Here is a 15,006-nt window from a genome sequence, read left to right as displayed (position 1 = left end):
CTCAGTACACAGCTCACACTCTTTAGACTCTGGTTCAGTGTGCAAGTCTACAAGTTCTGTTGGAGAACGCACGGATGATGTGTCCAAGGTGTACAGAAAGGGATATGCCCATTATCTGAGCTTCTTGTGACTTCTTGGGCCTTCCGTGGCGGTGTCATATCACAGAAATAAGACAGAGGCAACAATTAGTTCATCTCCCAAAGCCACAAGGCAGCATCAAAATCAGGACTCTTGAGGTCTTGAGGACTCTGCTTCACACACAGCCCAGCCAACACTGCCCTCCCCACCATGATGGGTGTGGGAGGGAGGGTTTAGTCACCCAGCTACCTTTAAATAGCTTCCTAAGTGGTGTTAGCATTTCTAAGATGCTGTAGTGCCAAAAACAACCGACCGCTCTATTGTCCAAGGACACGACGTATACTTAATAAGCATAAGAAACCACTATTTTACAGGCATTGCCATTTCATTTCTGGTGGGAAACCGAGACAGCTTAGCTCTTTCCCTAGAGATGACAGCCAACTTTAGGGATCCAAATGAAATACAGTGGGAGTGGGGCTGATTAAGAACAAAAGTTTAAAATAGGGCTTTAGAACCTTCAGGATAGAGAATCAAACGAGGATTTCCTACTTATGTGCTTAGAGCTAGAGTGACCTGCCGATAAATGAAAGAGGCCAGATATTAGCCGTGTGTCTCAGGGGCATGACATGGATGGTGTCATCTCCTAAAACCACTTCTCCCAGGATACTTCCAGGTCCCTGCCTGGATAAGTAGGAAAGTGAAATTACACATGTTCAAGGGGACTCCTCACATTATGAAGGGATCACCGGGTCCCTTTAAGTAGCCTCTTCTTTAGAGGCTTCCGAAGGGTTTGTTCGCAAATGTGAAAACCCTCAATCAAGAGGAAAACTAAAAGCTGAAGTGCTTCTAGATTCTGCTTTTCACGAATCACTAAAAAAACTATAATAAAACAAATGTGAGCTTCGAATCCATGAGCAATTTCCTATCTGGTTTAAAACGTTTCATTCGAGGACAGAGAAATCTGGACTATGAGGCTGACTGCTGTGATAAAAGCCAGTAGTCCCAGGGAGGGCCAGCGAGCTGGAATGGAGGTCACGTTTCATTCTGTGCCTCCATAAAGGGGTGGATGACAGGACAGTGTTGGTGAGAAGAGAGGGGGACTTTTTAGTTTTTTCATTCCCTGTGTTTGCCATTTGATCCTCTGTTTCCCTGCAATGAGTAAGATTTCAGGATGCAAAGCAAAGGGCTGGTGTAGGACCAGGAAGGCTGAATCCTCTCTACAGAGGGACAAGGAACAGAATCTCCAAGGAGCAAGTGGGTTTATTGGCTCCCAGGACACCAAGCAAATCAAGTTATGTACTGAGCCTAGGGCTGAAAGGAAAATGCAAGCAAGCCTGGGTTGCTGTGGCCCCAGGGCTTAGAAGGAAAAGGGACTTTATGAGTTCAGTACCCAGAACCTTACATAATATGACTCAACACTCAGATTTACCCACCAAAATTAACACTGCAAGTTTTCTTTCTTGATTCCTTGAGGACAGAACTATAAAGTCATAGTAAAATCCTTAATTATTGGAAGTATATGTTTATAGGAAAGCAGCTGAGTCTGGAAAATTAGCCTGAAAACAGGTGTTAGTACTAAATGTATACCATAAGAATAAAAATTTAACTGCTTGCTTTAAGTTGGTAAATGAAAACACTTGGCAAGAAATAAAACCTTAAATCAAGTATTTGTCTTCCTGCATACCCTAACACAGAGGACCTCTGTGCCCCTGTAATTACGCAGCAAGAGTTACAGGCATGGTTTTTTGGGGGGTGCCTGGGTGGCTCAGTCGGCTGGGCGTCCGACTTCGGCTCAGGTCATGATCTCACGGTTGATGCGTTCGAGCCCTGCATCAGGCTCTGTGCTGACAGCTCGGTGCCTGGAGCCTGCTTCAGATTCTGTGTCTCCCTCTCTCTCAAAAATAAATAACCATTAAAAATTAAAAAAAAAAACAACACGCATGGTTCTTTGGTAGTTACAGAGGTGAGTAAAACTTGGTCCCTGTCCCCAAGGACAGGAGTCTACAGTTTGTTATAGCGAGGACACTAGACACAGGGATTGCTGATGAAACTATCAGCCATTTGCTTGTTTCTGAAATTACATTCTTGACCTTGCACAGAATCATGGAGCCCTTGAATGTCACAGCAAAGGCAGCAGCAGCAGCAGCTGGACAGATTTTGTTTGCTTCCTCGTATACAGGAACCGAATCTGTAAGGTCTCTTCCTGTTAGGTTTGACCCAAGGTCAGAAACTGAACTACTAAGAGAGAAATTTCCAAATTTTATAAACTTGAACTAAGTCTAATTTTTAATATTCGTGCTAAAAAACAATGGTTTGGAGAAAGCTGTCCTGTTTAGACTTTGTGACTGTCAACCCAAGGCCAGCCTGCTCCCCCCCACTCTCCCCAAGGCAGCAGAATGCTTAGTGGTTGGGGTGTCTTGGACTAATGTGCTTTTTGTTGTGGCTCTTATGGGGGATTTGCTAGGTTTCCAGGGTACTAAAAAAGATTACGTGGAAAAGGAAAAACAGCTTCCCAGGTATTCCTACCATAGCATTTGATGAATTTCATGGCTGTCCTTTGATCATGGGTCATGTTCTCAAGCAGAGGGACCGAGGTCTCGTCTCTCTCTATAGACCCAGATGTATCCACTGTAGGCCTGAGTTAGCAGGGGCTCCAAGCATGTTGGGTGAGGTGCAGAGATTCCAGAGCGTGGTGGAATTTAGGACCCCCCAACAAAGAGGGGTTCGTAAACAGCACCCTTTGTTTACCTCATAATCATAATAAAGCCCATCTCAGCCTCCTCCTAATGGGGTAATTGTGGAGAGCCCAGTCTCACATCTCTGGAGTAGAGTTTTATTTTGAATTTGAGCGCGAGCCCCAATGGCTATTGGGTGCCAAGCATCCTTGGGAAGAAAAGAAGGAAGCACGCTGCCAGCTAGCTGAAAAATAGCTAAGCTTCTCCATTCTGACTCATCCTCCAAATTGCACTTCAGAAGAAAATACCTTCAAACTACAGTTACAAGGTTTTGGAGGTTCTTGAGAATTCTGAAGACTTTCTAGGTAGATGCAACCCATTATTTGTGACACTGAAGCCTCGGCATGTTCAGATGGGTTCAAGCCCACCTACACTCACTGCTGAAGCCATTGGTTTCACTTCCTCAGGTTTATAGGGGAAGCAGGGAGAGAGGGAATCATGGGCAGCTCGAATCTTAATACAATTCTGATGCCTATATTGCTAAAAATGCAAGCAGTGCAGGTAGACAGGAGGGCCAAAACCTATCTGAGACACTGTCACTGGTCATAACTGCACCACATGTACCCTTGGCTTGTATGCTGATTAGTGCATGAAGAGCCAGGAAAGCCAAAGATGAAGGTCACTTCATTGAGAGCCCACTACTCGTGCTCTGACTTCTCTATAGTGCTTTTCAGCTTTCTGAGTTTTCTTTGGGGCCTCAAGTGCTCTATGAAACAGCTTCAGAATAGAACACGTCTCAGTTCACCAACTTCCTTTAGCACGTCCTAGGGGCTCCCGAGGCCACTGGAGAAACTGTTGCTGGGGAGGAGAAAGAAATCTAGGCGGGCCTGGCAGTTACTACCAAAGGATATGCTGGCTCGCGACCATGGAACAAAAAGCCTACAGAACACTGTTATTGTATCCATTGTTATAGGAAAACCTTCCCTGTGACAGCATATTATTAACAGAGGAGGGACATACTTGCTCTTGTTAGTACTCATGCATCCTTCAAAATATGGCAGAATGTACCCGCAAGCAATGTGTGCCATTCACAACGTTCTTAGCTTGCTTTTATTTTCTTGGACCTCTGGAAAATATTAAAAGAATGTTTCGTGATGCCTCCAGGGAGAGAGGGCACATGCCATATGTCCTCATTCAGCAGGAGCAGAATATTAACACTTTTTGGAGCGATCTGGTATTTAGACTCTGAAGGTTCGTACGAAGAGACCCAAGCTGTGAACTCATGCAAAATGAACACAAGCCAAACTAGAGAGAAAGAAATTAATTCTGGATGGAACCCAGATAAATTCCTACTGTGGGAAGACCAGTAATGTTGGACTAAGACGCCATCATGCTCCCTGTGCTAGCTAGAAGACACAGCACATGGCTGCCACACCAGACTCAACAGATGATGAACTCTGGCAGATACCCCACATACAAAGGGCAATCTGCTAAAAATGGGAATTTCTGCTACAGTGGAAAAAAAGTTAAAAAATAGTTGAATTGACTATCAGTAGAGGTATAAATGAAATATAAACGTATATAAACACACCCACACTTCCATCCATTGCCTTAAGAATGGCTTCCTTGATTTAATTTTGGACTTCTTTCTATAGGAACAGATAGGGCATGTGTGACTTTAGATCAGATAAGCTGCATTCTCCTGACGGACTCTTGGAGGCAGCAGAGCGGTCAAAGCGTGGGTTCTGGAGCTGGGCTCGGACCCATGCCTTACTAAGTACTTCCTCGTTGAGCGATTTTGGGCATTTCACTTCTCTAGGTGTTCTTTGTATGCTATAAATGGAGACAATACCGATATGATGGGATTATCATGGCAATTACATGAAATATGATAAGGGCTTTGTGCATAGTGTGTGCGCAGCAAACAGTGGCTGTTCCTGTTTGTGAAGGTGTGAAGCCTAGGAAAGCAATGGAGAATTTTCTATATTTGGTGGTGATGCAATAAATGGTCACACTGCGTGGTGGCAGTGGGGTGATGAGGGGAAGGCAGGGGAAAAGTTTGCCTAGCAGTAACTACTAAGGGGTTTTCCATACTGCCGATTCCTCACGCCCCTCTCTTACAAACAGTGGCTGCTACAGCAGTTTGCTAGCACTGGGAATACCCTAGCCCACCTGGTATGCTGGGGTGGAGCAAAGTTTGAGATTTAGTGCACAAGGGTATCTTGACGAGGGCTCTGTCACCTTAGTCAGGGAAGCGTCTCCCTAACAGCCGCAAAGGAAGCAAAGGTTCCTTTGCAAAAGCTGGGGAGCAAATCGGTGGACGCTGGCCAAACTAAGGACCCCTGTGGTGTCCGAGGCCCTGTGCAGACCTCCAGCTCTAAAGTAGCATGAAACTGTGCTTCTAAATCAGAGCCCCGGAGAAGAACAAGCTGGGGATCTTGCCAGGCTAAAGCTCCCAGTCTGAGGCATCCTCCCTGAGTGGTAGGGCAGAGTGAAGGAGCGTTGTCTCACACAGCGCTGACCCGCAGACGCCCAGCCTCACTCAGGGCAGAGAAAAGTGGCAAAGGAAGCGCACACACCCCAGGCCCGTCCCCAGGAAGCCAGCGGGGTACACCCACCCCCCTCAAGGAACGAGGCAGGTTCCCCCTGACTTTTCAAAACTCTGCTCACCAGCTCTGAGAAGATGCTTCTGGCTCACCAGGTCCCTGTGAAGCAAGAATCTGCTCAAGAAAGGAATTCCAATTCGAACACCCGGCTTAGAGTTTGAGGCCACTTTAATCTGGGTCGTGACTTTATTAGTTGTCACTTCATCTAGGAGCCACCAGCCACTGTCCTTGATTAGGTACCAAGGTCTCAGGCATACACCTTTTACTCCAAACCCCTCGCCTTTGGCCCACAAGAGTACCGATGTCTTTCATTTTAAGATATTTTAATGCACTAAACACTATTTTTGTTGGCATCAGTACAGATGTGTTTTAAAGCAAGGTTATTATATTTAATTTGATGATATATCATGTTAGAATTCACTGTATACAAAAACGTTCTGACCTCTACAAAATGGCTCCAGAAAGTGCAGAAAAAACTGCTCAATATGTTGTTTTTTTTTACCAAAATAAAAGGACTCACCTGAAAGATCTGGCAAAGTTTTGCTGAGTACATTAAAAAGGAAAAATCAAAGTCCTTAATTTATAGATTGTCCCAGAAATCACTACATTTTTCAAATCTGTTGTTAGATGGACTTTTCTTTCTTTAAATTTTTTTTTTTTGTTACATCTGGAGTTGAGACATTAACCTGTTCCATATGTGCCACAGACTGCAAATAAAGACACAATCTTGGAAAACATAATGCCAAATGTCTCCTTTAAAGTTCGATGCAAATGAGATCCTTCTCACCTTTCTACACATTCCTTGACAACAGCAAAATTTCCATCCCCTATTGTTCTTCCGACTTTATATCGTTCTGTTATTGTGGCTGGAATCTGGAAGCCTTCCTCCAACACTTCTGAAAGAATCATTAGTACATTTTTATCGGCAGAAAAGGGAACACAGCTGTTGCACCAGAGAGACATTTAGAAGTATCATCGGATAGACTGGAACTGATTCAGAATCAATATGTCACTTTCCGTACAGTGAGGCAAGCCCCGCTGCTGACACTCCATACTCAACAGTGTTTTACTAAGACGAATGATAAACTAAAAGGAAACGTAGAACGTATGGGGTCCATTCCCACCGATGGAAGAGGGACAGTGGGGATTCTGAGGAGGAAGTTCGGCTCTGTGGGTTTCATGCCAATGTGATCAATAGTGTTTACAGAACACCCCCTGTCTACAGAGAAATGACATTCCTAGGGATGGCTCAGTAGGAAAATGGAGTTTATAGGGGGCGCCGGGCTGCTTGACAGGGTACAAGCATGAAGCATGCCTGCTGTTTGGACACTTAGCTTTACTACATCCTGAAGTGGAGATCTCCGTAAAATTCCTTATGAACTAAGCCCGGAGTGTCACCCCTCCCCAGTATCAATGACCAGATTTTAGACAAATGTTCTCACCAGCAACCTGCATAGCAGATGTTGAGTTAAAATTGCAATATTTATTATGTCTGTGAACAGAACAGTTTTGTAGTTTCAATTATGTTAGTGCCACTAACACAACACATTTTCCCCCTTAAAATGCATTTTGAAACATTTTACAAATGCCTAATAATGCTTTAAATATCTGAGGCCATAAAACTAAATAAGCCACACTTAGGTCACATAAATATATTGGATAACCTTTACCATCTTAGGGGTGTAAAAAGCCTTTTATTGCTGGGCTCTAAAATTTACATGGTTTAAAGGTATAAATCCTAGCTCTCCCTCAGGCAAACCGAATACAAAATGTGATGGAAGGCCTAGTGTGTTTTCTAAATGTGCTCCTATTCTGACCTTTAATCATAAACTGAGACTAAACATTTCTTCTCGCAATAAAATTAAAACCTCAGGCGGTGCCTCGACTTTCTGGGTGATTTTTGTATTCTCCGTTAGTCCTCATCATTGGGGGACAACAAATGGAAACTCACAATTATCACACATGTGCGTTAGGACCCTTATTCTGGTTCTGTGACCATGCTCCATCTGTACCACTCTGGATTCTAGGGTGGATGGAATTTCTGGAAAGGGTTGTACAAAGTAGGACATTTGCTGCTGCTATTTTTACCCCTGGCATTTATTTGTGCAGCCTCTTTACCTCTTTATAGGTGACATTTGAGTCTTTACCCACCGGAAGCTATCACAGTGGTCTCCAGAATAAAGTGAGAGCTGAAGCCAATTAACACCCCTTCCCTAATCCCCACCATCTCACACCCAAAGAAGCCAATAATTTTGCCTCTGTTTGAAAGACTTAGCCTGGGGATTTTTGTCTACTCCATGGGAATTAGAAGAGATGGCTGGAGAAGTTTCAAATGCACTGCAAAGCACCCGAATTTATAAAACATCTCTCAGATGACACGGTCTTAAGGCTCTTTACTACATGGATAATAAAAATAGCCATGCTTGGCTGTCAGAAGCAAGTCTGACTCCAGATGGGAAACGGAAGGAGGTACTTCATCCGTCCTTCCAGTGGATGCATCACTGAGGCACCCATCTGGAGCGCACGGCTTGGGATTTTTTTTTTTTTTCCTATTGATAAAAATGTATCTTTTAGGCTTTTGGCTAAGAAGTCTTTGTTGAAGTCTTAGCCAAGGACCAGTTCATTTCATTAGGTAGATACAAGTACACAGTAAAACAAAAGGGACTTCGAGATGGTTGAATTTCATAGTTCTGGAAATGCAAAAAAAAAAAAAAATCTGATACTGCATGGTAGTCAGGAAAGAATTCATGTGCAAATCGCTTATCTCATTTGACATCATCAAAGTGCTTCCCCCCAAAGGTACTTTTTCTGGAAAACTAAATAGTATCATTTCAAACAAATGAGGGATGCTGATTCTTTAACAGTGACTTGATCATATCAGTTTTATACTTTTCTAAATACTTTCTCATAATTGACTTGAGCCTGATAATGACCCCCAGCGAGGAAAGAGGCATATAGTACAGTCTTACACAATTTTATAGAAGGGGAACCAAGGTGAAAAAAAGCTGAAGAGGCTTATCCAAAACAATTCAACGAGTCAGTGAAAAAGTCAATTCTGGAATCCAGGTCATTTGACCACATCAAAGAGAAATTCTAAAATGTACTAGCTTAAGGTACAAAGAATATTTTTTGCAATTGCTATCAAGTAATTCTTTTTGTAAGGCCATGTTTTCACACATTGAGTTCACTTAAGTACATCTGTGGGGCCAAACCAGTCAATCAAGAGAGTAAGTATACTTTAATATACTGCAAGTGATCAGAATTGGGGAAAACAAAGGCAGCCATTACTTCCTTTTATTTTCAAAGTAGGCAATAGCTGGCCTTCTTAGAATACTTATACCCTCAGAGGATGTGAAATATCTCCAAATCGGGCTAATTCCCTTTTCCTGTTCCCATAGAGTAGATATGATCCCTGGGAGAAACTATATGCAATCCTATCCTTCCTCTGGCCCCTTCCTCTGGCCCCCAGGAGCTGTGTTAAGCTTCTGTTTCATAATGCTCCCAAAGTTACGGTTTTCTGAAGTAAATTTAGCCAACCCATCCTCTCCCCCCTGCACAAGGGAAGCCTTCTCCTCAGATACCAAGTTCCCAAGCTCACCACCTTCTCCAGGTCCGTCATTCTCGTCCATTGAGCTGCAGACTTTGGTGGATGCAAGGGAAGTAGAGGAACCTCCATGTTGAGAGCTCTGCAAAAGGGAACAGACACAGAGAATGAAAACACTGGGTCCGGGTGCCAGTCTCCAGATGCTATGCCCAGCCCAGAATCTCGGGAAGTAACTGCACCCGTCACCAGGGAGGATTTGCTCTGAACACTTGAAAAGGGAGGTTTTTATTCAATTGGATTGCTTCTCTTTCCCACCCTATTAACCAGTAATGGATGGTTTAACTGTGTCAGGATAATCACTCTAAATTTGGATGTTCCTTGACTTTCTATTCCTTTTTCTCAAAATCAGCATCCCACAGCTTACTGTTTAGGTTTGTCAGATTTTAAGCATCTCACCTCACTTTTCCACAGTCTATCTGCAAACAGGCCTCAAATATGGTGCCACTCTGATCTCATCCAATGAGTTTTCTATTCTCACCATAGGAAAAAAAAAATCCTCTTCCGTTTATTTTATGGAATTTTCCAAAAAAAAATATTGAGGCTTACCACATCGTTGGAGAAAGGTTATAGAGTGGGTTTGTTAATTCCACTTTGCAATAAAGACACAAGTACTAAGCCGGTTATCGATATGTTAACTGTTACAAAATAAGTCTGAGGCAAAGACAGGAATAAAAGCCTAAGCCTGGTGATTCCCTTGTATTTTTGGTGTATTTTGACCCAAGACCAATGAGAGCAGACAGGGTAACAGCTCTATTACAAAGCTCAGAGGGTGAAACAATACCAAATATTTAGTACTATGATTAGCTACAGGGCAGGACTTTAACAATGAACCTTCCCATCTCTGCATCTATTCCTTGAGAAAACAATCTGCACATTTCAATGCTATTTCTAAACAGTGAACACAGCTTGTCCTAAAAGATCTTCCTTCTGTTTCCCTGGGTTTATCCACTTGGTTGGCCTGATGGGAGCAGGAGGCGGTGAGGGGGCGGCATTGGCTCATGGTGCCGGCTGTCTGTGGAGCAGAGAGAAGGGAAAGAGCATCTGTAGTTGAATTAATAATGAAGAGGTGGCGAGAAGCAAAGTTGACCTATTTTTCTTCTGCTTACCTGTTTCCCTTCAACCTCCTCCCCACTGCATCTAGCCTTAACAGGACACGAAGTAGGAGGGAGGAGAAAGTTTTATGTAATTCCTTTACCCCCAATAGTATCTTCACGTAAAAGTAAAGGTTATAGTTTTCACCAAAAAGACTAATATCATTCGGGGAATGTTACTTAAATCACTGCAGGGCCATTTGAGTCCACTGCCTGTTCTCCCAGGTTTGGCTAAGATAAATATGCTCCACTGGACAAGTTCATCAGAGCTGACAGCTGACATTGGGGTAAAAGTTAAATTCGCGGAAAGGATACATCTGCTTCTGTATAGGGCATCCTAGAAGTTTTGAGGTTACTCCAGAATACCCCCGAAGGCCACATAGTTTGTGTGGTGTGCCCTTTATTTTCCTATATCATGAGAATTCCCCCATCAATCAATCAGTCTGGTGACTTGAGCGGGGTCTTTTCCATCTCATCTAGCCTCCCTTTGTGACCAGCAGAACACATTTATCCTATATCAGGCTAGAAAGAGGGATCCAAATCATGACATTGAAACAGTTTTCTCTTGAGATGATACTATGTAGTCATAATCAACTCTGTCGAAGGTACTGTAAATGTATGAGCTTCTAAGTCACGCTCTGCTGACTTTTACCGAAGTCTGTTTGTGAAAACCTTGTATTCGTAATATTGGAATACAAGGCTTAAACAAGGCAGATTTACGATGTCGATGTCTGGAGAAAATAAACATTAACATTACCACATTTGAGAGGAAGGTGTGTGTTTTCCAGAAAGTGAGGTCTTTTATCCCTTGTGTCATTGCTTTTGCTGTAGACATAATGTTGTTCCAAGCAGAAAAGCAGTAAGTAAATGTCTAAAATGTAGACCTTCTCTTCTGGGCTTTCTGATCCTTGAATTTCTTCCAGCAGCATCACAAGTGGTGTTTAATAATGTAGACACATTGCGGTTTGGGGTGGCAGGTGCTGTCTTGTCATATGGTGTTTTAAATTTTAGAATACAAAGACACATTCTTTCATCAAGCACTCGAATTAATAGACTAGTAGCATGTTTCCTAGCAAAGATGTCCACAGTTATGCACTCAATTCCAAAAGCTTGTTCTTTTAATAATATCAGATACTCAAAACAGAACTCTGACCCAGGGGCACCTGGATGGCTCAGTCGGTTAAGCGTCTGACTTCGGCTCAGATCTCGAGGTCCGTGAGTTCCAGCCCCATGTCAGGATCTGTGCTGGCAGCTTAGAGCCTGGAACCTGCTTCAGATTCTGTTTCCCTCTTTCTCTGCCCCTCCCCTGCTCACACTCTGTCTCAAAAATAATAGATCAACATTAAAAAAACAAAAAAGAACTCTGACCCAAAGTATATGAAAACATCTTTTAAACTGTAATGTGCTATAAACTTGCTGGACATTATTCAGTTAAATGCCTTATCAACTAACTAATTGCATTTTTAACAGTTCAGCCAAACGTCTGATGCCCTGAATGCTTGCCACAACGCCAGCTGTGTTTTCTCTGCCTTATGGACAAAAACCCCTCAAGGATTTTAGGCTCTGGTTTGGAAAAAAAAAAAAAAAAAAAAGGTAGAGTTAACACAAGTTTGCTTACTTTTAGAATTGCTTATTTTCGACTTCAGGTTTGAAAATGTACCCAAGGTAATTTCAAATTTCATGCTGAGGGTAACAGCATTTTTTAAGAGAAAAATTTACTTAATTACAAATAGAACTCCAAGAGGAATGTTCTCATTTTATTTTATGCTCAGAGTAAAAGATTCAGAGTATTAGATTTTTAATGGGGTTATCACTTCTTTTTCCCAAAGAAGTAAGATAGTTAACATTATACCCTTTTCTAAGACAATGATTATTCATAGATTAAAAGAATTTCAGGGATTGGAGTAAGCCTTAAATATTACCTATTCCACCCTACTTCTATTCAAAGACCAAATTCCCACTATAAAAATCCCAGCCATGTGGTAAAATGGCCTCTGTCCAAACACCTCCGCCAGTGAACACATTATTTCTTGAGGTAGCCCCTTAATTGTTCATATGAGGCCAAGAAAGTTCTTCCGTATGTTGAAATGATGTCCTTCTACATTTTCCTTTATTGGTCTTAGCTCTCACCTCTGGAGCTACCCATTACAGGTCTAATCCATTTTTCATAGGACAGTGCTTCCGGAAGTTGGAAATAGTTACTGCACCCCTTCAATTTGGATATTCCCAGAGTTGTTTTTTTTTTTTTTTTTTTTTTTATTGTTCATCATGTGACAGAGCTCCATAACCTCTTTACCTTCCTATGGATACACTCCAGTTCTCAATAACTCTTGTTAATGCTAGTGTTAAAACAAATGTAATATTCTAGGTGTACCTGACCAGCCCAGAGCAGAGGACAGAGCTTTCTTCCTTGTGAACAGAATATTAATGCACGGTAAGATCACATCGGCTTATTGATAGCACCATAGCTTTTTAGCCTGACACTGAGCTCACAGATATGTCAGATCTCCCTAGTCTGTATTTGAGAGGTTGGTGTTTTGGATCAAGTGTAAGACTTCCTATTTATTCATGTTAAATGTTATATTTATTACATAGATATGCTTGCAGACTGTTATTTTTTGGATTCTGATTTTGTCACTTAATGTTTTTTGTCCTCTCTCCTAGCTGAAGTGATTCAATAATAAACATGGCTCTTTGTGTATGCTAGTTACTAATCCTAAATATACTAATTTAGACAGTGTTGGAACATTTTGATTACTGCCCATAAGTCTGATTGAAGGATTTTGAAAATCGTAAAGGGAAAATGTGTAAATTTTTGCTCTTTAGAATTAACCCAATGAGATTAACCAGCTTTATTTGTGACCGACAGAAGCCGAAAAGCCCACTTATATTTTTGCATGCTTACAAGTGAAATCAGTTTAGTTATTTGGCTTTTCTGGACAGACAAACCATTTTATAGTATACATAATGATAAGATTTTATGTTTGCTTTAGTTTGCTAGTTCTAAGACATCTGGGTGCATAGTACAGAACATACAGTTATTTTAGAATTTAATGCAATTAGCTGCTCTAAGAGACATTGTGACATTTGAAATGTTATCACCTCCAAGCTGATTTAATGGAAACCAGGTGGGCAGGTTGCTGGCACCTGGATGCTTTTATGGCACACCTTCATAAAAGGACTGCCCTAAGTAAGAACACATCCGAAGTGTAGCTTTTCAGCTTGGGATCATATAACAGATGGAGAACATATCACACTTTTTGAAGTGAGAAAGCTGACATAACAGCTCTAACCACATTTTACCAAGATGTATCTGATGACTATGTAGTTAAAAACATTTCATTTTAAATATAATGGTACTAGTTACCTCTGCCATTGTATTAATGGTGTCACTCACCTGAGGACTACACTGAATAGTTTTCAAAAATATCCAATTGATGCAACTGATCTACTCGAGGTAGAAAAATCTCACCAGATAACTTTAGCTTTGATTGGATAATTGTATTACTTCCACTCCACATTCTGTCTTGGCATACAATTATTACTTTGTTAATATTGGTTTGAAAAACTGTAAAAAAAAAATAATTTGAAAATCAAGTGGATCAACTTTATAAAGAAAATGCAACCAATAAATAGTTACCAAACTCAAACTACTGTCTTGGTGATCTTGACTTGAAGTCTACAGAATCTGTAAAGATGACCTCCTTTAATAAAAAAAAAAAAAAAATTAAATCATACTCTTAGTGTAGAAGCTTAAAACCCAAGGATTCTATATGAGTATAGACAAACCATACATTCATTTGCTCTCCGAGTGCGTATAGAACAAGTTGGTGACATTGATCCGTAATAACTAGTAAGGTGTTATTATGTGAAACAAGAGAAAGGGAATTCCTTTTTTTCAAATTCCTCTATCTGCATTCTTCATAACATGTTAGCCTAAATACAGTTTATGACAAGTAATCGTGTGTGTAACAAGAATCAATATTGAAAAATGTAAAATGTTATCATAAAGATTCGGTCACAGTTTTTAAAAGACTGAAGACCCGTTATTCATGAAATTGGTTTACTCAGAGGAAGAAAAAATGAAAATGGGAATACTGGGATTAAATCTATGATACTGAAGCCACCCATGTGAGCCAAACATTCAAAAATAAATGTATTTAGCTGCAATTTTGTTTGATCAGGCAGCTCTCTTGCCTCAAGAGTCAGGCCAAGATGTATCAATTTAAAATCTGAACCATTTGTCTTGAAGAGACTGTTGTTTTGGGGGAGGGGGACACAATGTCTCCCCTGAGGAGTTATTCTTCATGAAATCATAGTTTGGAAAGGGGACCAGAAAGTCATCTAGTTTATCACCTCTCAATAAAATAATTCCCCCCATGGTTAACTCCCAAATGAGATTCCTAGTCTGTGATGAAGGGAGCTCACTACTCTTCCAGGCACCTACTATACTTTATTTTAAACTCTGCTATATTAAGAAAGCATAAATACAATTTGGAATTTATAAATTTGTAAACATTTCTTCCAGTTGTACCATTATTGCTTTGGGCACTGGTTACATTCAGGTTATCATGGAACAAATAAAGAGAACCAACTAAAGTAAACTACAATTTTAAGGCTAAAAAGAACCTACTAAAAATGTTAGATTTAAAACTAGAATTTTGGACTTCCATAACAATTTTACTGTAAAATATTTTTCTAACTAAGCCAGTAGAGTTTTCTATTCTCCCTTACCCCACATTATGCATTAAATAAAGTATGGATTTTTATTCTAGACTGATGCTGGGTAAGCAAGCATTTTATTATTATCACTATTTATTTTATCATATATTTACTTATTTTATATACTTATTTATTCAGTGATTTAAAAAAACTTGTTTACACACCCATGTACATATATCTACATGATCATTTCCCCCACCCTACAACTCGATGACCTTGCAAAAAATGCC

General features: G+C 41.0%; 1 protein-coding gene across 7 annotated transcripts in view; it reads right to left on the bottom strand.

Moving 5' to 3' along the window:
* Positions 1-15,006, bottom strand: part of DCLK1 (doublecortin like kinase 1) — a 345,410-nt gene that overhangs the window by 57,738 nt on the left and 272,666 nt on the right. For 4 of the 7 annotated variants that reach the window (XM_053900262.1, XM_053900256.1, XM_019447775.2 and 1 more), the window contains 2 exons: positions 8,961-9,045; positions 6,147-6,255 (listed from right to left, as the gene is read on the bottom strand). In XM_053900262.1, the coding sequence (XP_053756237.1) occupies positions 6,147-6,255; positions 8,961-9,045 (194 nt within the window). Of the gene's footprint in view, positions 1-6,146; positions 6,256-8,957; positions 9,046-15,006 lie in introns of all 7 variants that reach the window. The other 3 variants (XM_053900264.1, XM_053900261.1, XM_053900253.1) reach the window with 1 other exon arrangement.

The sequence above is a fragment of the Panthera pardus genome, unplaced genomic scaffold, assembly GCF_024362965.1.
Source record: "Panthera pardus isolate Hobbes unplaced genomic scaffold, ASM2436296v1 HiC_scaffold_1, whole genome shotgun sequence".
Taxonomy (NCBI): domain Eukaryota; kingdom Metazoa; phylum Chordata; class Mammalia; order Carnivora; family Felidae; genus Panthera; species Panthera pardus.
The sequence above is the reverse complement of the archived record's forward strand: the minus strand, read 5'-3'. Positions and strand labels throughout refer to the sequence as shown.